This window comes from Drosophila kikkawai, chromosome 2L, assembly GCF_030179895.1.
Source record: "Drosophila kikkawai strain 14028-0561.14 chromosome 2L, DkikHiC1v2, whole genome shotgun sequence".
NCBI lineage: Eukaryota > Metazoa > Arthropoda > Insecta > Diptera > Drosophilidae > Drosophila > Drosophila kikkawai.
In genome coordinates, this window is record NC_091728.1 from 4,130,539 (window position 1) to 4,153,289 (window position 22,751).

A 22,751-nucleotide genomic window follows, 5' to 3' on the forward strand; every position below is an offset into this window, starting at 1 on the left:
AAGTTGCAGGCCTATTATGCTGCTCACCTGTGAGCCCACCGAGTTCGATGGTGATATGGAGGACGGCGTATTGCCGTTGACAATGTCACCCGGGCCAGTGCGAAAGAAATCCGTGAGTCTGGCAATGACCAGACGGCAATTCGCCCGCCGCAGCTTGTACAGTTTCAGGGATATCAGCGATTGGCAACGCAAGCTGTTTCGTTTAAAGAAAAATACAATTTATAATTAAATAATTGAATTTTATGAACTCATAATCGAACACCTCACCTGAGTATGGCCACTTTGTTGTGCGTTTCGTGCTGACCGTTCGTTGACTGTTGATACGGACGAAACTTGGAGGAGATAAATCTGAAAGATTTCGGTAAATTAGGGTAATGTAGTTAAGGATACTCCAGCGAGCCGGTATTATACTCACTTGATTAGCGACAGCGTATCCTTGTACATGGTGTAGGTGGCCGCCTCGGAGCTGCAGCGCTCCATGGCGTCGGCAGTTAGCAGGAAGTACACAACGGCCTCCAGATATAGGGTTACCTGGTTGAAGGAATCGCGCTCCGTGTCGGCGGCATGTTTCCGACTGATGGCCTCCTGCAGGAACTGATTGTTTTTTCTAAAGCGATCGGAAGTAAACAGGGGGAAGGGTAAGTATAGGAACACAAAAACAAAAACTCCAAGAGGTAATTCCTACCTGAGGTCATCACTGGGATGCTCCTCCTCGCGATCAAAGTATGAACGATAGATCAGCCTCGTCGTGACGGGCGTTGGAGCAACGGCTGCCATTGGTGCTGCAATTGTCATTGTGGAGGCCGTTGTCGCTGTGGACGTTGCCAACGACGGAGTCGTCTGTACGGCCTCGTTGCATGTGGTGGGCATCGCCGTAGAGGCAACGGTGGCTGTAGTTGGCGGGGGCGGTAGCGGAGACATGGCCAGCAGCTTCTTACTGGGACTGCCATTGGCGGTGGCGGACACAACACCAGCTGTAACAGCGGCTGCAGCAGCGGCCGCCGCAGCGTCCTCGTGAAGGAGCTGTAGCTTGTCGTAGGAGAGGCGATCGTGGTTGGGCAGCATTCGCTCGTGATTGTTGGAGGGCAGGAGCACGGGCACAGGCAGCAGCTCCTTGCCGATCTGCAGCTGATCGGCTCCCTTCTCCTTTTTCCGCTTCTTCTCCTTGTATGGACTGGAGCTGGAACTGGAGCTGCGCTTGCGCCGTCTCCCTGGAGGTTGCTCCCGTTCACGTTCCCGCTCCCGTTCGCGTTCTCGTTCACGTTCCCTTTCGCGCTCCCTGTCGCGGTCGCGCTCCTGCTTCAACTGGAACTCCTGCTTGACGCTACTGGGCTTAAACTTTGGCTCGTATCCGGAGTCAAGGTCAGGATCCGGCTTCACCGGATGCTCGTGCTTGACCTTGGGCGTGGAATTCGGATGCGTCGAATCGCCGGCATAGCCGTTGGGTACCTGTCCTGCCATCACTTGGGCCTGATCCTTTGGCGTAAGGTGGCCGTTTTGCTGGGCAGGCGTTAGCTTCTTGAGCCGCATGACGCGCTCCCGTGACAGCTTGCTCAGATCGATCTTGCAGATCAGTGATGTGAGGTGTGGAGTCGTTGTCCTCGCTGGCGAGGCCAGAGCCGCTCCCAGCTGCTGCTGGGTGGGCGTCATGCGGAGCTTGGCCAGTGGCACTGTGCCGGCAGGCGGAGCCAGCGGATCAAGCTTACCCTGCTGCTGCTCCTCCTGCAGGTCCACGATCACCACTTGGCCCTGCTTCTTGGCGCCGCCCTCCTTCGGATTGAATATCCTTGTCAGCGTGTTGATCTTGTTTTTGTCACTCTTGGGCTTCCGCTCGCGCTCCTTCTCCCGGCGCGCTTCGTCCTCCTCACCACTGCTGCTGCTACTGGCGCCACCGCCGCCGCCTCCGCCACTGGAGGAGGAACACTCGGAGCTGCTCAGCTGCTGGCTGTGCTGACTCATCATCACCTGAGGCTTGTACAACGGCAGTGGCTGCTGTTGTCCTAACGCCGGCCCATTTCCCGGGGCCTGCTGTCTGATCCTGGCATGATCCTCCACCTCGCTGCCGCTACTGCTCGGCGAACTACTTCCACTGCCGCCCAGCAGCGCCTTGGGCGCCACACCGGCGCTCGTCTTGTTCAGTTTGACGATTCGACAGTTGGTGTTCTGCGTCTCTGTGTCGTCGCTGCTGCTCGAGGAGCTGCTCGACTTGGAACTGGTGCCTGCACTCGATGAGCTGTCTTCGTCGGAGCTGCTGGTGCTGCCGTCAGCTCCGGGTTGTGGCAGGGAGGCGGTGGATGCCACCAGGTGCGGCGTGGCCAGCCTTTTGGTGGGCGTGTTGCCATTGGAGCTGCTCTGGCTGGAATGGTCGCGTTTTCGCTGCACACCGCCAATGGCCAGGGGACCGCCCTTGGCCAGCGGCTTCTTGGCGGCAGTCAGCGTTGGTCCTTTGGTCTGGGAGCTACTGCCAGCCGAAGCGCTACTTAGATTGCCGCTACCTCCGCTCTGCTGCTGCTGCTGCTTTCGTGGTCGGCCACGACCCTTCTTCACTGGCCCAGCCGCCATGGCCTGCGATTGCGATGAGTTTTCCAGGATGCTGGGATGCTTGGCTGTCGGCTCGTCGTCGTCGCTGGATTCCAGGATGGAGGCAGCACTCGTCGCCGGCTTCTTCCGTCGCGGTTTCTTCAGGCGCTGCTTGGGTGATGTTGGCAGCGGCAGAATGGGCGTCAGAGTGACACTGTTGTTGCTGCTGGGCGGAACCTTCTGCGTCGGCGGCGGCACTCGCATCACCGTTGTGATGGCGGCCGGTACTCCGGGCAACTGAAGCGTTTCGCCGGGACCCGGCATAGGCACCACCTCAGAGCCGCCGGGCGCACTGTCCGAGCTGCTGCTGCTGCTGCTCGAGGAGCCGCTTCCGCTGCCACTGGTTCCGGAATCCGATAGCCGGGGATTGATTAAAGCGGACTCCGCGGACTCACGCTTGATTTGGTTTTTTGGTATCGCCGCCCCCAGGGCAAGCTCTGCGTCCATTGCCATCCCGTCGATTGCCTCCTTCTTCACCTTCAGCGCCACTGGAGTGACACTGAGACCAGCTCCATAGCGCAGCTGCTGCTGCTGCTGCTCCTCGTCGTCGTCGTCCTCCTCCTCGCCCTCCTCCATGTTCATGGGGTCGTCCACCAGCATCTTTTCGTTCTTCACAATCGCCGTGGTCACCTCAATGGATTCGGGTATGATCTGGGCGCCGCCAGGCAGAATGCCCGGCACCTTCATGCTCACATTGCCAGGCGAAACGTTCTCCGATGAGTTCGTTTGGTTGGCGGGCTTGTGGAAGAATCGGCTCAGCGTCCACTTGTTGCTCTCCGTTGGCGAGGGCGTCTTGTTCGAGGAGCTGCCACCGCTGCTACTCAGGGTGCCGGCAGCCGATGCGTTGCCGCTGCCGCCACCACCGCCTCCGCCGCCTCCCCCAGCTCCGCCTGTGGAGTTTACACCAGAGCCCCCAGTGCCGGCACTCCCGAATCCGCTGGAATTGAGCAACCCGCTGATTGTGTTGCTGCCCCTGGCTATGATCTCATGCCTGTACTTGTTCTTGTTCTGGCTTCCATTAGACGTCGTCAGTGGCTGCTGTGCACGATGGAGGAGCTGTTGCTGCTGCTGCTGCTGCTGGAGGGTTGGCTGCGGATGCTGTTGCTGGTGATGGTTGGGATGGTGGTGCACTTCGTTCTTGATGCTCGACTCACTGCCCGACTCGCTGGAGTCCGACTCGGAGCTATTGCTGCTGTTGCCCGCCGATCGGCTGTAAGAGATTAAAAGATTTCTTTAGTTTTCCAGCACTGATAGATAAGGCACTGCAGATCAGACTTACCTCTCCTTTTTGCGGTCATCATCAGACTCGGAAAGCTCAAGATCGTTTTCAAGGCTGAAAAAACGGAAACAAGAGTGTTAGGATGTACTGGAATTGATGAACATTTCCCTTCACACTTACCAAGAGTCTTGCTTCTCCAGCGAATGATTTTTCTCCGATTTGAGCGGCTTGGCCGCTGGCGGAGAATTGTCAACGGACGCGGCCTTGGGCGGAGTGGGTGGCAGTTGCATGAGGGGCATTACCCCCGCCATCGTCCCAGCGGAGGTGGCCATAATGTCCAGGGGCAACTGGCTGGCCTGTGGCGGTGTCGTCAGCAGCGGGGCAATGGGCGAGGCAATGGGTGCAATTGGCGGGAAGAGTGGCGTCATCAACGACGAGGGCTGGGCGGATGGCGGGGAGCCGATCATATCGATGGCATACTTGTTCTTGTTGGGCCCCTTCAGGTTGTAGTTCTCGCGCGTGGGCGCGTGCGGCGTGGCCGCAATCGAGGTCAGCGGCGTCGTCACCCGGAAGTTGTTGGTCATCTCGCTTATCATTTTACTAATGTCCTTTTCCTGCGGCGGCGGCAACTGCTGCAGTCCGGCTCCGCTGCTAGGCCGCTTGCTGGCCGCCGGCGGCACAAACCGACCGCTAGTGCCGTTAAGCAGCGCCGGAGCCGGTGGGCCAAGAAAGGACTTCTCCCGGCCGTTAGGCATTTGGGTGGAAAGCGGCGGTCCCAGGGTCGCGGGCGTGCTGCCCGTGGCTCCGCCGCTGCTGGCGTTGTTTGTGGCGCTGGACGAGTTGCTGTTGCTGGTACCGGAACTAGATCTCGGCGGACCGCGGGGCGGGGCCATGCCACTACTCGACGGAATGTCGTTTTTCATGGGCTGGCCAGGATAGCCGCCGCGTCCATTGTACGGCGGCTTGTTGTCCGCCTGCTTCAGATACGTTGGCGGTCGCTGCTGTTGCTGGTAGTGTGGCTGCTGCTGCTGCTGCTGGCCGTGCAACGAGGAGTTCGCGGACGCTGAGGCAGAGGCGGATGCGGAACCAAGAGGAGCTGCGGACCCAAGGGCGGCGGCGGAGGAGGGAGAGTGGCCCAGGGACTTGGCTTGCGGCATCGACAGCGGCGCCTGCAGGCGCGGATTGCCGGCGCCAGGCGGATGCCGACTGATACCCACCGTCGACTGGTTAATATACACCCGAGCGTCACCGAACTCGCCCAGCGCGGCGGTGATCTCCGCATCGCCCTCCGTCAGCCGGCGCGGCTCACCGAAGAGACTAACCTCCCGATCATCGATTTGGATGCCCTGCTGACGCTCGATCTTCTCCCGCTCCCGTCTTCTCCGACGCTCGTACTCCTCCATGCTGCAAAGGAAAAGCGGAAGGGACCAGATATTAGATTCGTTTCACTTCACCCACATAATGCCTCTTTTCGCGGCCTTCCTTTTTACACACTATTTTAAAAGCCTTCGCATTGGGGTGCAGTAACAACAACAATTAGAACAGCAAACAGAGAACATCACAGGTAAGACAACACAACAACAACATCAACAAACATGGAGCGAACAAACATCTCCGCCGCTTGGCGAAGCTTTTCCTCCAGGACAAACCATTTCACATGCATTGCGTGCTTGAGGGCTAGGACGAGGACTCAAGGACTCAGTCTTAATGGCACTATTCATTTTATTCTACTTTTTATAATATAGAAAAGGAATATTAGTTGGTGTTAGATTTAATAATTTCCCTCTAGTTTAAATGGAGTTAACAAACATACAAGTTAAAGTATTACATTATATTTATTTGTCAATAGTTTAAATAGTTATTGCACTAAGTATCAAAAGATTATTGGAAATACCGAAAAAAACGATACTTATTAATGATATCCTAGTAGTGTTATGACTAGAGGTGGAAAACATCCATGAAGTTAGCTTTATTTCTCACGAATCAATGATCCTTATTGTAATTAGTAATAGTAATATCCCAAGGAAATTTATTAGAGAAAAACTTGTATATGCAGCTATTGAAATATGTATTTGCATTATGATACAAACACCCTGATTTGTCAAAGGACAAAAAAAGTACATTATGAAGAGGCTCTTAAATAAACAACCCACATCTCATGCTATGTTTGTCCAAGTGAGAGCCATATTTGATAAACTGTAACTTTTGGGAGTCTGCTAATATTTAAGCTTCCATTGTGGACATGGCTGTTGTTAGGTGCCAAGAATTCGACAAGCCCTCGATGTGTGTCATGCAACACGCAATCACGGTTAGTAATGGGTGTGTAGTGTAGTGTAGAGTAGTGTGTGTAGGCCAACAAAGTGCTGTCCGCATAAGAAGCGTCATTCCGGGGGGCGTTTGAATAGTGCAAATATTTGCATTTGATTTTGTCTTGTTTTTATTTCCAGTAGCAAGCAGTGCACACAAAAATTTGTTTGTGCAAAAGTTTAATATAAAAATATTTTTTATCATACTTTTAAGCACTTTCAAATTGACTTATTATGATTTATAGAACCTTTTAAAATATATACATATACCAAGTCTAGATATCATGCTTTAATTCAAGATCGCTTTCGGAAACTGAAACATTTGGTTAAATCTATTTCCGATTGAAAACGGAAATAAGAATGGCGGTAATCAGCAAAGGGGAATGAGACAGAGACAGACAGGCATACACATACAAGACAGCGACAGACAGACGGAGACAGCGAGCGTGGGTGCAGCGTCGTCAGTGGCTCTAAAACTTACTTATAATTTTGACTGTACAAATTGTTATTGTACTGCTGCAGTTGGTCTTGTTGTTGTTGCTGCTGTTGTTGTTGTTGGTGATGTTGCGGCTGCTGAAGGAGGAGAATGCTGTTGTTGTTGTCGCCGCTGCTGCTGTGGTGTAGCTGCTGCTGCTGCTGCTGTGCCATAACGCGCGCTTAGTACAAATAAAATAATTCAATTATCCTCAGTTGAGAGGGCACACAGACAGAGGCAGGCAGGCAGACAAACACGCACGCACACAGTTACAAAAAACGAAACAAGGTGGAAGTGGTGGAGAGGGAAGAGTGGGAGGAGGATAAGGCGGAGGGGTGGAGTAGGGGGAAAGGAGAGAACGTTTTGGTTTTTCAACTGAACTTTCTTCTCTTCTCCACACTTTTCGCTCGCTCTCTAAACTCTATCTCGCTCGGATTGCTTATGTTATCGTTGTAATTTTGCGACGTTGAAACGGCGCTTTATTGTTGCTGTTGTTGTTGTTGTTATTGCTGTTGTTGATGCTGCTGTTGTTTTTGTTGCTGTTGCCTCTCCTAGTTTGTTTTTGTTTTGGCATTTGCAACATTTTGATGTTGGAGTTAGTTTTAATAAGGCTCTGCAGTTTGACAAGCACTAGATTACTGTATATCGTTGTTGCGCCTCTCATCCGTGTTTCCTCTTCTAATTGGTTTTACTTCCGCTTTCTTTTTGCAGACTTATCTCGTAAATGCTTTAAATTTGATTTGTTTGTTTGCTTCGGGTTGCTATGTTTAGTATTAATATGTACTTTTACGCCTGTTTAGAGTCTTTTATTGCTTGAGTATGTCTCTAGAAGAGTGTTTTGTGTTTTCTGCGCTGTAGAGTTGTGTGAGAGTGTTGGGTTTGTTTATTTGAGTGTAAAAAATAAAGTTGTAGTACCTGTAAAGAGAGAGAAAAACACAATGAATTAGTTAGTTGCCTACTTCTTAGCGCAAGGTTGGTACTACTACTAATTTGAACAACATGTCAGCTTTAATGTATATATTCCTAATGCTTATTTAAAGAAAACTGAATTTTCAAGATTAAATGATCAGTTTAGTAGTTCGCAAAACATACTATACCTAGGTCCACCTCACACATCCAAAGTGCACTCATTTACGAGGCTTCTGGAAAATGGTAAGGTAAATCTTCGCCTTCTTATTATGCAAACGGAAACCCAGACCCAGCTACACATGCCGCCCACAGATACTACGAATGCAAGGATTACGGGCGACACCACACACAGACGCATATATACCGTGTCCATGTCCCGTATGTCCTCCTTGTCCTTTGAACAACTCGCCGCAAGAACTGGAAGCCGAGAGCCGAGAAACTGACGCATCCGCTTGGCTTGGCTTGGAGTGCAGCGCTTAGATTCACTTAACCCGAGACTGGCGGAGGACAACGATGTCCTTTTGGGCGTATTCTTATGGAAAATTTGCAACTTGAGCGGCCACGCAAGCCACAAGTCGGGCTTACGAGTCGCTGCTTCTCGAAATTAAATAGGTAAACATACATTTTTATTCAAGTGAGAACTGAGAGACAAAAAGATACAACTGAAGCTTGAATTTTATGAGTTTGAATTTGAGAATAATAAGAGTCTTTTATATGAAATACAGAAAATATATGTATTCCATCATTTCCATTTACACTCTATATTCTAAAATTTGCAAGGTTTAATTTATAATTTCAAAAGATTTAATATCATAAGTATAAAATAAATTGAGGCCACCTTGTTTTTTGGTGCACTTTTTTTTTTCGCTGACATACATACTAGCTCAAAGTTTATTCGTGACAAAATGTATGAAATATATGAATGGAAAACGTGTCAGTAAAATTAATTTTCTGGTCACAGGACCCACAGCAAACGACAGACGCACCAAGCTGACCCTTTTTCCTCTTAGTCAGTGGGGGGGAAAAAAAGGGAAATGACAGACAGTTAGAGTAGGGGTAGTGCCACAAATCTGCTCGCTTTTGGGTATTCACTTTTCTGTTTTTGCTGCAACAATTTATTTGTCTTATAAATTTTGTTAACATCTCAACCGAAGGAGCGTCAAGAGATAGGGACACACACACACATTTAATTATTTTATTTTGGCAGCAGCCTCCCTCCCCCTGTCTCTGTCACAGGGCTCTCTGGCAAATAGTTTATGCACGTCGCCGAAAATAAATGGAAGAAGAGTTCGGAGAAAGAGCTTGATAAACTTTCTGATGCCGCCTCTTTGGTTTTCTGGCCATTGCCAGGAGCAAACCACTGAACTCTACTCGGCACTGCTAACTCAAATCTATGCCTGCTTTAATGTGTGTCCATTTAATCTAAAGCTACAATAATTTGTCTTTTCTGTTCTCTGTGTTTGGGCTTTTGTTCAGGGCGCATTGGCCGGCCTTTTGGTTTATTTGCATTTTGACTTTTGGTTTAGCCGGGGAGATTTTGCATATTCAGTGGCGGCATTTATAAATCATTTTCAATGAATTTTCGAGTGCTATGCATGGGGAACTAATAGGTTTAGGTTTACACGACATCAGTAGGGTTAAATAAGAGTTTGATAAAGACAGCTATTTGATATATCTAACTCTAAGAAATATACCTTTCAAAAATCTTTAAAAAATTTATAGAAATCGAATAATGAACTATGTTAGGATATAAAAATACCTTTCTCTTTACAAATAAAATAAATTCTCTGATAAAAAAATATGGAATATAAAAAAATTAACAAAACTTGCTAAGAACTTGTACATTTGGCTGACTTTACCCAGCGGCAATTTCAATTTTCTCCTTAATTTTTTGCCAAGGCAGGAAACCACGCTCTCAGCCACCCCGTTTCATCGGCTTTCCTCACCACATGTCTTTTTATTTACTTTGCCTCCTTTTTTTCAGCAAATATGATGACGACGTACTCCGTGGAAACGTGAGCAGGACCCTGATGCCATCAAGTAGCATCAGGAGCGACGACTTCAAAATCCACTGCCGAACCAAAACCCATTCCCACACTAAGCGAAAAATTCAATTTTGAAATAATTTTATATATTAACAGATTTTGGCATTTAATTTTCCACCAAATATGCATTATATTATTATATTATAATTGAACATCACAAATAGAGATGGAATTAAAATTGATTCTATAATCGATTTATCGATTTTTTTCAATTATTATTTATATTATATTATTACATTTTGTGGGTGACCAAATAAAATGTTAAAAAGTTATTATTTAAGTACAACAATCTATAGCTAAAAATTATAAACAATAAGAGTATCTAAAACTTTACATATTTTATGCATGAAACACACAAAATTTGCAATCTATATCTTTAGTATCCAAGAGTTTTCTTTGTCAAATATGAATTTAAAATGCAAATGCAACAAATACATTTTCATTGATCACTGCACAGTTTTGTTTGTTGATTTTTATACATTTTATCTCAAAAGAGCATATTCTTTACAGTGCCATCCCCACCTACACACACATACTGACAAAGGCAAGGTCCTACTCGGCGGCACCTCCGGCGCCTGTGTCAGGGCATATGTTATGAATTTTATGCAAATACGTTTTGGGAGAGTGGTCCCCCAACACCTGCCACCCATTGGCACTTCCACCATCCATTCTTCCAGGAGTTTAGCTAAATTCGCGACGTTATAAATTCGTATTTGTTTTGTTTGCACTTTTTCGGTGCTCTATTAACATTTAAATCGCTTTTGTGTTGTCTGTGTATATATTTTAAAGATTTGTGTTTGGAGAAGTTACAACATTTTAGGTCAAGTTTTTTTTTTTTATAAATTTTCCACTAATTAATAAAAATAAGTTGCACACAAATATGGCCAAGAAAAGCAAAAGTTAGCTTGTTTGAGTCTCGTTTTTATGATCCCTAATACCAATCAGGTTCACTTCATTCATGGCTGCTGCAGCCAAGCTCATCGTGAATCATTTAACAACATGCACAAACATTAAATTACGCATGGAATTCCTTTTAACCGAGAACCTAACAGCCCAGTGGCCCCCCGACTCAGGCAAAGGAGCACAGCACAGGACCCTACCCGAAGCCGAGCTCTTGGCATAGAAAATTCAATTCAATCCAAGGGGTGATAGGAGGCAGGATGAAGACCAAGGCGGAGGCGAACGAACACATGCGACTAATTTCATATTCATATGCATATTTAGACTAACTACCAGCTGAGGGAGCTGGCAATACAGGGTAAGATGATGACGCTGGGACAGAGTGGAGGAGAGAGCGGCAGGAGACAGGAGGGCTGGTGGACGGACGGAAGGACGGACTGGCGGCAAGGAAAGCTAAAAGGCAGTCACTGCACACATTGGCACGCCTAATTTATAACACAAAAGTCTACTTAACTCCCCTATGGAATCTACGGGCAGCGACGCCACCACTAAGCCGCCAACTGGAGAGGTGAAAACATAAAAAGGAAAAGAATAAAGGAGGTCCGATTCACCCTCGAAGCTTGGAATACCCTGAAATTTATAGTTTAAAAGCATCCGGATTTAAAAGCTGCATTTAATATATTACTATCTTTAACCTTTAAATTCACTTAAGCTTTAGTTTATTTTCAAAAAGTTAAGTGTGTAGCGAATGCATTTGTATCCATCTATCCTTTTATTTGTGTATTTAAATTTGCAATTAAGACCTTTTCATTATTACATTTTCATCTGCTTTAGTAAATTAACATACCCCTGAGAAGGGTACTATTACACAACGGATAGAAAGCAGATAGCTGAGGGGGGGCGGGCAGTCGACCGTTAGGAGGTTGAGAGAGGGGGATGAATTATCCCCATTTTGTTGGGCAGTGCATAAACAAAGCCAGGTCTGCTCTCCGAGGAGGTATGCCTGTGTCTGTGTGTGTATGTTTGTCCTAGCCAGGATTTATTATCAAATGGGCGCCATAGACTAACGACCGTAGCCACAGTCGCTTTACCTCTCCATCCATTCCCATTCCTAAGCCCACTTCACACCCCTCAGATAGCATAGAACATAGTACTCTCGTATGTCTGTACAAGCAGAGTCAACAAATTTTATGGCACTCATTAAACTTTCTTTCAGCAAAGCGCCTCGAACTCAAACTCGAATCCAACTTCAACTTCCTCTGCGCTCTCGGTTTAGGTGGGTTAATTTATTTCTTAAAGGTCCTCCACCTGCTGCAAGATAGGAGGAGGAGGAGGAGATAGTTTGTCTGTCTGGCCTGTCGCTGAAAATTTATTTAATTAATTTGAGCAGTTAAGTGTTGAGTTGAGTGTAAAATCAATCTGCCAGTTGGATGAGTCTCAAGCTAGGATTAAACAGTAAATCCTTACAGTTTATTTTTTTTTTTACTTATTATCGGGAAAGCTCTTAACAGTGCGCTATGAATTTTAAATCAATTTAAAGGGCGTAAGATTGTTTGTTTTTGTAATGGCTATTAGTTCGTAGCCTGCTTTTAGGTGCAATTTTAATTGATTTCATTTCTATGGCACTTTTGTAAATTCCCGCTTTAATATTTCGTCACTGCATTTCATATTCATCGTGTCAAATCAAATTATCCTGACATTATTGTATATTGTAATTGGCCTATCATTTCACATATTGAAAGGACATTTGTTCTTCAATTAACTCTGATTGAGTGCATTTAAATTGGCTACTTTTTTGAATGCATTTTCCAATCAATTTCATACACACACACACACACACTTGAAACATCCTCTCTGGTGGCTTAATTTCCATGGCTTTGTTGTTAGACGCTCTGTTATCTGCACCAACAGTGCTTATCAGTTTGGGATCCTATGGGCGGGCCCGCCACTTGGCACCTTGACTTGTCCGGTCTGGCGTTCTGTTGGCTTTCAGCCTGCTTTCAAATACAAACACCTAGTCTCCAGTCCCTGCTCCTCCTGCCTCCGTCCGGGTCCATATTGATGCTGACGCATATTTCCTGCTTCATTAACAGCGACGCCGCCGCCATAAAGTATGCTATCCAACGACAGAGGGTCTAAAAAACTGCAATGCGTTCCCAGCTCCTGCTCCTTTTTCTTCCACTTTTATCGTTTTTTGTTCCCACCTGGCGTTTGCTTTTAACGAGACGCCGTCGTCCTAGTTCGAGCTCCCCCCTTCCACCCAGTTAAGTCCTGTCAGAGTCCTCCCATTTGGTTCCTGCTCCTGCTGCTCCACTCCGACGACATCCTTGCTGGCTCTGCTGACGGCCGACGGCTGCCTTGGTCATTTTGTGCTTGCTGTCCCATTGCCTTGCTTGCCCCTTTCCAGCAGGGACTGGACTATTTTCTTCCCATTCGGACTCCTTTAATACTTTTGCCAGAATGAATAGGGGGAATTGGAAGAGTTTCGTGCCAGTTATTATTTACATTGACATAAATTGAATTTAACTTGAATAGTTAAAGCGATTTAAATTACGTTTATCTGCTGGAGGTCCTGGTATACCATAGTCAAACCTACATTTAAAGTAACTGCTTAATATTACCTCAAAATATGTAAAAACTATTATAAATACAGGCTCTATTGAAAAGAGTTTTCAACTAATTTTCTGTAGCAAAATTGTATTGAATTTCAACCCGTCTTTTAGCCAGTTTCAGCCAAACTTGTTGTATCTTCAAGATTATATTTCTTTGCCCTTTTTTTACCCTATTCTTTACACTCCTTTTCGTTTCCTTGTTTTCCAGGGAGACTTCTCGAGCTTCCTGTTGCTGTTTCTGGACAATAAACCCACTTTTTTTTCTATCCGACGGCTTGATTTGATTAAAACGATAATAGTTTTTGGGAGTTTGCTTAAATTGATGTGGGAGAATTTCAGGAAAAGCGGCAGGAAAGACATCAGGGAAATATAGCCTACAATTTTTGGTCCACTTTCATTAATTCTACCTTTTTTTTCGCAACTGTGACTCAAATAGCAAGTAACTACCTTGTCAAGAAAGTAACAAGAGTATCTTTAAGAAGTAGTATGACTTTAAATATATATTTATAAGGTCTCTATTTTCCTTTTACACATTTATACTTTACGATTACCTGGATATTAATCTAATCGCAAAGCACTTACTGCCATTTCTCTTCTCTCCTTGGAGCGCTGTCTATCCCTGTGGATCTTTTAGCGAAATTGCACACCAACTGGGCAGTGAATCAACAGTCTTAAATTGCCAGGCTTTGTGTATTGAAGGTAACTTTAAAGCCAGCCACCACCGCCCACAGGTGCTACATAGCAATGGCCTTGGGATTTAAGCATACATACATATTGTTACATGTGTACATATGTATATGTGAGTTTTGTGGTTAACCGCAGGTATTCTTCCACCCGCCAAAGGACCTTATTGTCTTAAGTAATCATTATTTAAAAGCAAAATCTGACTTTTGTGGAGAGGCAAGAGGAGCGTAAATAAAATATAAGCACTTCTTAGGGACCTTATGAGCTCATCATTTGGGCAATGTTTGTAGGACTTTAAATGATTTCAAGTACATTGAACAGTTCATAAATGTATTTATAAGAATATAATGCCTTAGATTTATTAAAAGGGAATCTGTAATTCTGCATATGGAGAAAAAAAAGTGGGTGCCACGCCCATTGACGCTCTATGATGCCCATTCAACCAACATCAACGAAGCAGATGCTTGCTGTTCAGGCTAAAAAACAAAAACGAATCTGGGAAATTGTTCAAGTGAAATGTACAAAATAATAACAGTTTAAATTGAAATTGCATTGTTGCAAGCAGTACAAAAGCAGTGGGCAAAAACAACAGTTTGCCGTGCCACAAAAAGCCTCGGCTTCTTTTTATTTTCCAACAAAAGCCAGTGCACAGTGGTTGCGCCCATAGGCCATAAATCGAAAAATCGACTTGAAAATAATTACTCAAAATGTAAAGAATTTGTCTCTAAATTGTCTATATTTTGTCATTGCAAACTAGTTTTCCCGGAATTCTAACGGGACATTCTAAAAAAAGAATGCAAAGTGTGAACACGTGTTCAAGTTTGCTGCTGCAGCTGCGTTTAGTGAGCTTTTCGTCAAAACAAAAGTGAAGTTCAAAGTGGTCGGACGTTCGCAAAGATGCTCCAAATTTAATTATTTAAAATGCATTTTAAAGTTTAAGGTATTAACTTTAATAAATTGGTTTTATGAAAATTATCTGACTAATTAAATATTATTTGTGTATTTTATAGCGATTAACCCTTTTTTGTCTATTTTGTTAACGTCTTTTTCATGTTTAGTTAAAGTTTTAGTTGTGATGCCGCAAAATGCCACATATAATATGTATGTTAATGTGTTCGTCTGACTTTTAGGGTACTGTGTGCCAAAAATCAGCTGCAGAAATTTGCAGATGTTAATATAATCTTAAAAATACTAACACAGGTGAGGGTAAGATTTTAAATTTTTTTTTCGTAATTTTTTTTTTTTTATACCCTTGCAGGGTATTATAATTTCAGTCAGAAGTTTGCAACGCAGTGAAGGAGACGTTTCCGACCCTATAAAGTATATATATTCTTGATCAGCATCAACAGCCGAGTTGATCTAGCCATGTCCGTCTGTCCGTCTGTCCGTCCGTCTGTCCGTCTGTCCGTTTCTACGCAAACTAGTCCCTCAGTTTTAAAGCTATCTGAATGAAACTTTGCATATAGTCTTCTATATACTCTCACTGCTATATATGTCGGAACGGGCCGGATCGGACGACTATATCATATAGCTGCCATACAAATGTTCGAAAAAATTTTAGAAAAAAAATTATAACTTGGCCGTTTTTCAATATTATTGCATCATTTTTGGGATATAGCCTTTTTTTATTATTCCAGAATTTTGGTAAAAATTTTATGAAAATCGGACCACTATATCTTATAGCTGCCATAGGAACGATCGGGAAATTAATCGAAAAATATTATAACTTCGTTGTTTATCAACGTATTTTAATCTACTTTGGTACATAAGCTTCTGGTATTATTTCAGAATTTTGGTATAAATTTCATGAAAGTCGGATGACTATATCTTATAGCTGCCATAGGAAAGATAGGGAAAGTAATAGAAAAAATTATAACTTCGTTGTTTTCAACGTATTTTCATCTACTCTGAGATATGAGCTTCACTTATTATTATAGAATTTTGGTATAAATTTCATAAAAATCGGACAACTATATCTTATAGCTGCCATAGAAGCGATCGGTAAATGTATAAAATATATAAAGCTGGGAATGTAAAACTGTAACTGTCAAACTGTAAACATAATAGGTATAGGTAAAATGTTATCAAACTCAGTTTAGTGTCTGTTTTCGGCATTATAATTTATGATATAAATATGAAAACCAATCTGCAAGGGTATACAAACTTCGGCGTGCCGAAGTTAGCTTCCTTTCTTGTTTTTTTTTAAATAAAGGTTTAAAATATTAAAAATATTGTATCAAAGTTTTACATCGATTATTACAAAACTGACGAAGTTATGGGTAGTTGAACGGAGGTCGTTTGGTGTTCGATGTATGAGTATCATAAAGTTTAAAGCGTTCTCCTGAAAAATGCCATTTTGAAAATCGGTGTACTCTATAACTCAAAAACTACTTAACCAATCGGTTTGAAATTTTGAACATAACTTTGAAATTTAATTGTACAGGTACTCACGTAAAGCTTTTTTAAATTGTTAATGTTAATATATATATTTTTTTTAAATTAACTTAATTTTTGAGTCGAAAATAGGGGTTTTGACTTCCAATTTTGATAAAAAATCGGGAAAAATTTTTAAAAATAAAAACGTCTCTTAAGTACCTTGGGGCACTAATTCTTTAAGGAATGCAATACATTTTTTTGATATCGGACGTTTTTGTGGACAGTTAGGATGTACACCGAAAACCAACTTTTATTTGTGGGGACTTAGGAGATTAGCAATATAGCGTAGGCCTGTAAATATTTTTTAATACAAAAATGAAAAAAAAAAATGGTTCAAATGTTTTGTTAATTTATGGTATTTAAATCATTAAGCTAACTTTAGCCGTTTCGCCAAAACATTTTTTTGAACAGTGGGCAGTTTTGCACCGAATTAGCCTTACCCCCCTTAAGCTGTGTGCATTTGTTGCTAAACAAATAAAATACACAATATATAAGTTAATAATTTTTTTTTACTTTTGGACACTTATATTTCACCAACATTCTCATTAAGAGATAAAAAATTAATTTTAGCTCTTGGAAAAAAATAATTTTATAAAAATTTTGTATGGGAGCTATAAGATATAGACATCCGATTTTAACCAAATTTGGTAAGAATGCATAAACCTGTTCCAAACATATTATCTGTGAAATTGGTTAAGATATTTTGAAAAACAAAAAAGTTTTTCATACTAAATGTTGATTTTTAACAGATTGTTCCTATGGCAGCTATATGATATAGACGTGGTATAGGGCCAATTTTTTGTGCATATACTTAGAACATTTTTCTTGATTTTTGGTATTAATTTCGTAACGATACATCAACTAGAAGTATTTTTGGCCGCGTCTCCATACAAGCCCAACCACTGTGCAGTGACGAGCAACAAAAGTTCTGCGGTGGGGGCAACAATTTTTGGTTCCACTTTTTGAAGTTGTCAAACTGTTGAGACTCGACTTTAATTGGGAATCCTATCGTTAGCCGATTAACACGATTTTATTTTAGCAAATTCACTTTTTAGTAGCTAAGCTACAGTTAAAAAACAAGTGTCTAGATTTTTAAGTGAACCATAATTACCGCATTTTCATTCACTAGTCTACACACTCTCACATACATTTTAAAACCATTTTAATTGGCAACATCGCGTGGAAAGTATTCTTTTTTCTTATTTTTTTAACTGTTAGGGGCACAGCTGAGCTGATTCTGCTGACTGGTTGCTGTGACTACATTTGAAATAAATGTATCTAAAGTTTAGTTGGGAGTTTTATTCTTTCATCTGCCGCTCCTCAGCCCCATACACATTCACACACACACAAGTCTTCGTTTTTCTGCCAGCGATTTGTGTACAGAGAACAGAATAATTTCAATTTAAAATAGTGTCTTGTATTAAATATAAAATTTACAAGTAAGAAAGTTAGAATTATGCCCTTGCATTTTAAAATTGGATCGATTAAAATCAATCCTAAGATAATATTTATGTGCTAAAACAACCAACTTTAGGGGATTATCTGAGGCACTAATATAAATCAACCGATCGATCGCTCCAATGAGAACTATGTATATGATATAGTAATCCCATTTAGATAATATTTAAAACATGATTTTCAAAATCGTAAATAATAAATATATCTTAGATTATATGCTAATAACATTAAGAAGTTGATGCTGATGATGAAAAATACATACATGATTAAAATTATAATAGCCTTCAAGGCTTTAAATATAACTATCATTAGACATTTATCGTTTTGGATCAATTAGAATTGGATTTATTAGATAATATTCTCAGTTAAAATATCAACTTTTTTGTTATGTGTATAAGTGTGTATATATAATCTACATTATTACATTTCGCTCCGCTTATCCCCACTTGCCGCCCCACCCCTGCGTACTCCATATACTCTTTGCAGAAAAGTTTCACTTTGATAGTTGGGGCAACATTTTTTGGCGCTTTGGGTTTGCCGCTGTCGCTCGCCGCCGCTGTTTTTGACAACTTACTCGTGCGACGCGACCGTCCACCGACGTTTTTACCTCCCCAACCCTCCCCCCACAAAAACTCCCCAGAAACCCTCACAGCCCCAACCCTTACTACCCATCTATACTCTTGGCCCTTAAGCGAGTGTATGAGTTTGTGGAGCTCGGCAGATATCCTTACTGGGTAGCTGCGTTTGGCAACACATGTGCTCTGCGCGAGTATCTCTGTCTGTCCGTCTCTCTCCGCCCCCCTATGATTTGGCCTTTGCCCCCTTTGGGCCATTAAAGTTGTCGATGTGTCTTTAAATTGTTTTTTCGGTGCCTGCTCTTAGGCTTTATTGAGTGATCTAGGGCGATTTGTGGTATACACATTTTTATGGCTCTTTATGTAACTTTCTTCGTGTGGTTAACTTTGAGGTAACATATTTCGTATGGGGTTATGGGGTCAGAAATTTCGCAAAAGAAAGGGGAATTTAAAAAGAGCAAAAAAGGTGCTGGGAAGTATGCAATGAAATATGCAAAGGAAATAAATTGACATGTTTAAATTATATTTGTACAAGAAAGAAGTGGCTAAAAAATATTTGTAATGTATTTTTTTTTAGTAACAATCAATAACAAATAGCTATAACTTAAACACAACTATTTAGCCACAAAATTCCTACAGGGCAGGGACTTTCTTTTACTTTATGACTCGCTAGTCTCGGCTTTGAGCACCACTGATTTAATAGACTTCAAATAACCAAATAAAATCTATATAGATACCAAATGATAGCTCTTACTGTATCCTTTATACATTCAAATCTAAAGGTTATAATTCAATTTAAAGATTCTGAATGACTATTTCAAGGCCATGACTGCCGTTTGATGTCGACTAAACCAATTAATAAGCCATGCAAATAAAAGTACTTAAACTATCTGCTCAAAGCAAAAGGTTTTATTTGCTTTGCCTTCCTGGCCACCTTACGGCCAAATCAATTAACTTAATGAAAACGGTTTAGTTATGCACAAGTGCTATTTCGACATGCATCTGTGTAGCTCGCTCTTGACTTGCCCAGATACTCAGGGTATCACCATCTTGCCCCGAGTGTGAGGTGTGTGTGTGTGTGTGCTTTATAAATCATGAACCCGGCGCCTTGCCATAAATATTTAATGACATTTTCATTATACACGTCGCGGGAGTACATTTATTTTGCATTTTGCAAGAAGGCATTCGGGAAATTTCAAACTCGAGTTGACCACAAATCGCGCACAGTTGTCAAAATGTAAGCGTTGCTAATTCATCTTCTCTCTGGGCGAGCGAAAGATGGGGCGGAGTCGGGGATAATTACAAAACTGATGAGGTCTTGCCGTAGTCTTCGCACTGCTGCAGTCTCGCGTTATAAATTATCGCGCAATTTGTTAAGGGCAAACTATTGGCGGGGCAAGAGCAGCTACCGAGAGGAAACTTTCAACAAGTTGGAAAATGGCAGCCGCCCCAAACAACGGCACGGCAATAGCAACGGAAGCCGACAGAAACCGAAACAGCCAGAGAGCCAGCCACCACCAACCACACCGGGGCAATAAAAACGTTTCCAACATTAATCAATTAATTTCAATTAAATTGTGAAAAATCACAAAAACGTGAGGAAAGAAAAGCGCAACAAACAAGTTTCCGTATTCCGTTGTGTAAAAATTGTGGGCAAAGAGAAAAGCTGCAACAATTGTAAAAGTAAAAGTTAAGAACATAAAGGTGAGTAAAGGGAGATAAACATTTCAACAAAAAAACAATCATGAACAAAAGTGAATAAAGTCAAGGATAATATTTGGTGCTTCAAACCCTTTATAAAACTTTAATTAATTATTTTAAATTTACAACAAAAATAACCTAAAATTATCTTTAAATAAAATCATACTGCTCATCAATGTCAATTTAAATGAATACCATTTTGTGATCTATTTGTGATGACTCAAGAATTATGCGCATACTATTTATTGGGCCATGGCAGAAATTCCAATAAAACAAAACGGAAAATAATAATTCTCGTAGCCACAAACAAGGAAAATGCTGAGGAAAAGCGTAAAAGAAAAACATTGCTTTCTCTCTATCTTTCTGTTCGCCTCCTTTCGTTTACTTTGTCTGTGTTTATCGGTCGTAATTTATTGTATTTTCTCAACACTGCTTTCTGCAACATGTGCTCGACTAGTCGTTCGCTCACTTTCTGTATTTTTTTTTGTGTTTTTATTTTTCTCTCGGCTTTGTTTCTGGGAATCGCAAAAGGGGAGGGGTTGGTGTTTCATGAAGTAGCTGAATTGATAAGACTAGCCCTGACAGATACAGATACGAGTGTTCCTTATCGGTAGAATTATACAGAATTCGCGTGGCCCGTAGACCCGAAATACGAAATCCATATTTTTATAGATGTGGAACATTTTCTCCGAAGCAAACACATAAGTATTTCTTATTAAAAAATTATTAAATAATTATTAAATATTTAGTACATATATGTTACAATCTAGTAAAGTTAATTGTAATTAATGTACTTTGTTTTATTTTCTTTTAATTTCGCTTATGGAGCTTGTTTAAAAAAGTACCAAAGAATTTTGTAAGAATAATAAGAAATATATACTTAGAATTCTTCTTTACATTCTTTAAATTTTATTTTTTAGTAAATATCTGGTAAATACATTTCCTTAAAGTTGAATGTTACCAATGTAATATAGTTTAGATTTCAACTAGAAATTGCACTAATTTAGCCACTGGTGAAATTTGTTTGGGCAACAACAGTGCGTATACGTAATAAAAACCACTTTAATTGATCACCACATCACAGCCGTGAACCGCACCATTGCGCACTGGCTCCTTTTATTAGCAGCCCAGCTGCAAATGCAATTTCGAGCCCATTGACATCGACCTGTTGGCCAATAGAGTTACGCAGACAACAGGGGAGGGAGGGCAGGTGTGGATAGGTGGGCAGGTGGGAGGGTTGGAAAGGGTTTGCTGCGTGCATGTGCAAAGCACAATGCTGATAACAAGGTTACATTAAAAACAAAGTTAGGCGGACACTTTGGCGCCACAACATTGGGGCACAAACACATAAACCCACACACATGAAGCCCCAAAACGACGGTAAAAGGAGAGTACTTGTGGTTGCATCAGTGCATACACTCACAAAGTATATATATTTAAGCTTAAAAACTGAAAAAAAAACTGAACATAAAGTGTGTTACTCACTGGTTTTTATATTAATATATAAAATAATAAAAATAGTGCTTAGTTTAACAACAATTTTAATATAGCAACAAACAATGATTACAAATTAAATTAAATTAAAATTACTTTTTAAATCCAGTTTATACAAGGTAAAGTATCAGCTTGGTTAAATATTCATTTATATTTACTCTTCTTGTTTACCATTTTACCAGAGACTCTGGACTGGCTGTAGCTACTCGAATCACCCGACTGACGCGACGACGCGACCGACCACCTACCTACGGCTCCCCGCGGGCCACAACAAACAGTTATTTCCGGCTGCCTTCATCTATTCAGTCTGGGATTATTGCAATCCTTCGTTTTGTTCTACCTCCCTCCCTCCCTTCACTCACAATTTGTATGCAAAATTTTCTATTTATTTTGTGTCGTCATTATTTTTAATATTTCCGCATAAATTATGCTAAACAGCTTCCATTGTCTAAAGGTACAGCCTTTAGCTCTGCTATTTTTTAAACAATTATTTCTTATACAAAGAAAAGACACACAGTAGGTGCTAAAGTTATTCAATAAACTAATTTACTAATGTTTGCTGTGCTTAAAAAAATATTTATCAAATGTTTAATTGTAATCAAATGGCTTTAATTTATTTAAAAAACAAAACTGAACTAATAAATTAAATAATGAAATAATATCTGCTATCTTTACCTGTTTACTGTTTAAATTATGTGTAACTCATATGTTTACTGCCTTTAATATACACTCATAAAAATATTTTTCTAGATTTAAGAAAAATCGCCATAAAAAAAAATCGCCCTTAAACTGAGAAAATTTTTCTGGAATTAAGAAAAGGTTTTCATAAATTTAAGACAGGGCACCGTAAAATTAAGAAAGGCCGCCATAAATACACCTTTTTAGGGTTAATTTACATATTTTCCTCAAATGTAGGGCAAAATTTTCGGATTTGCTTCGTTCATTTTCTTTCTTTAATTACGGGCGAATTTTCTTAGATTACGGGAGAATTTTCTTTGTTTTGCTGGTCAACTTTTCGTAAAACTATGGCGAATTCTTTTGGCAAATTCCACACGCGTGCACATACAATTCCCAACTGGTTCAAACGTCTCTGGCATGAGGTGACGGTGGCCGGCCAACACTTAGTAAGAGCAAGTCTCTTTTGCAACACCAAAAGTGTTAGCATTTGGCCGCCTTTGTTAATAAACAATAATAACATTGTTTTTGTTGTAATACAACAACAAAAAATATTATTATTAATATTTATTAACAACATTTTTACAACAAAAATAATATTTTTGCTTATTTATTAACAATATTTTTTACAACGAAAATAATATTATTGCTTATTTACAAATACAGCAGCAGCAACAACAAA

At 41.7% G+C, this 22,751-nt stretch overlaps 1 protein-coding gene across 6 annotated transcripts in view; it reads right to left on the reverse strand.

Annotated features, from left to right (window-relative positions):
• lilli (AF4/FMR2 family member lilliputian) overlaps nucleotides 1-22,751 on the reverse strand; it is a 76,128-nt gene that overhangs the window by 1,387 nt on the left and 51,990 nt on the right. For 5 of the 6 annotated variants that reach the window (XM_070283544.1, XM_070283543.1, XM_070283542.1 and 2 more), the window contains 7 exons: nucleotides 6,587-7,495; nucleotides 3,980-5,203; nucleotides 3,860-3,913; nucleotides 686-3,790; nucleotides 416-607; nucleotides 268-348; nucleotides 28-193 (listed from right to left, as the gene is read on the reverse strand). In XM_070283544.1, the coding sequence (XP_070139645.1) occupies nucleotides 28-193; nucleotides 268-348; nucleotides 416-607; nucleotides 686-3,790; nucleotides 3,860-3,913; nucleotides 3,980-5,203; nucleotides 6,587-6,753 (4,989 nt within the window). In that variant the 5' untranslated portion in view covers nucleotides 6,754-7,495. The remainder of the gene's footprint in view (nucleotides 1-27; nucleotides 194-267; nucleotides 349-415; nucleotides 608-685; nucleotides 3,791-3,859; nucleotides 3,914-3,979; nucleotides 5,204-6,586; nucleotides 7,496-22,751) is intronic. The other variant, XM_070283546.1, reaches the window with a different exon arrangement.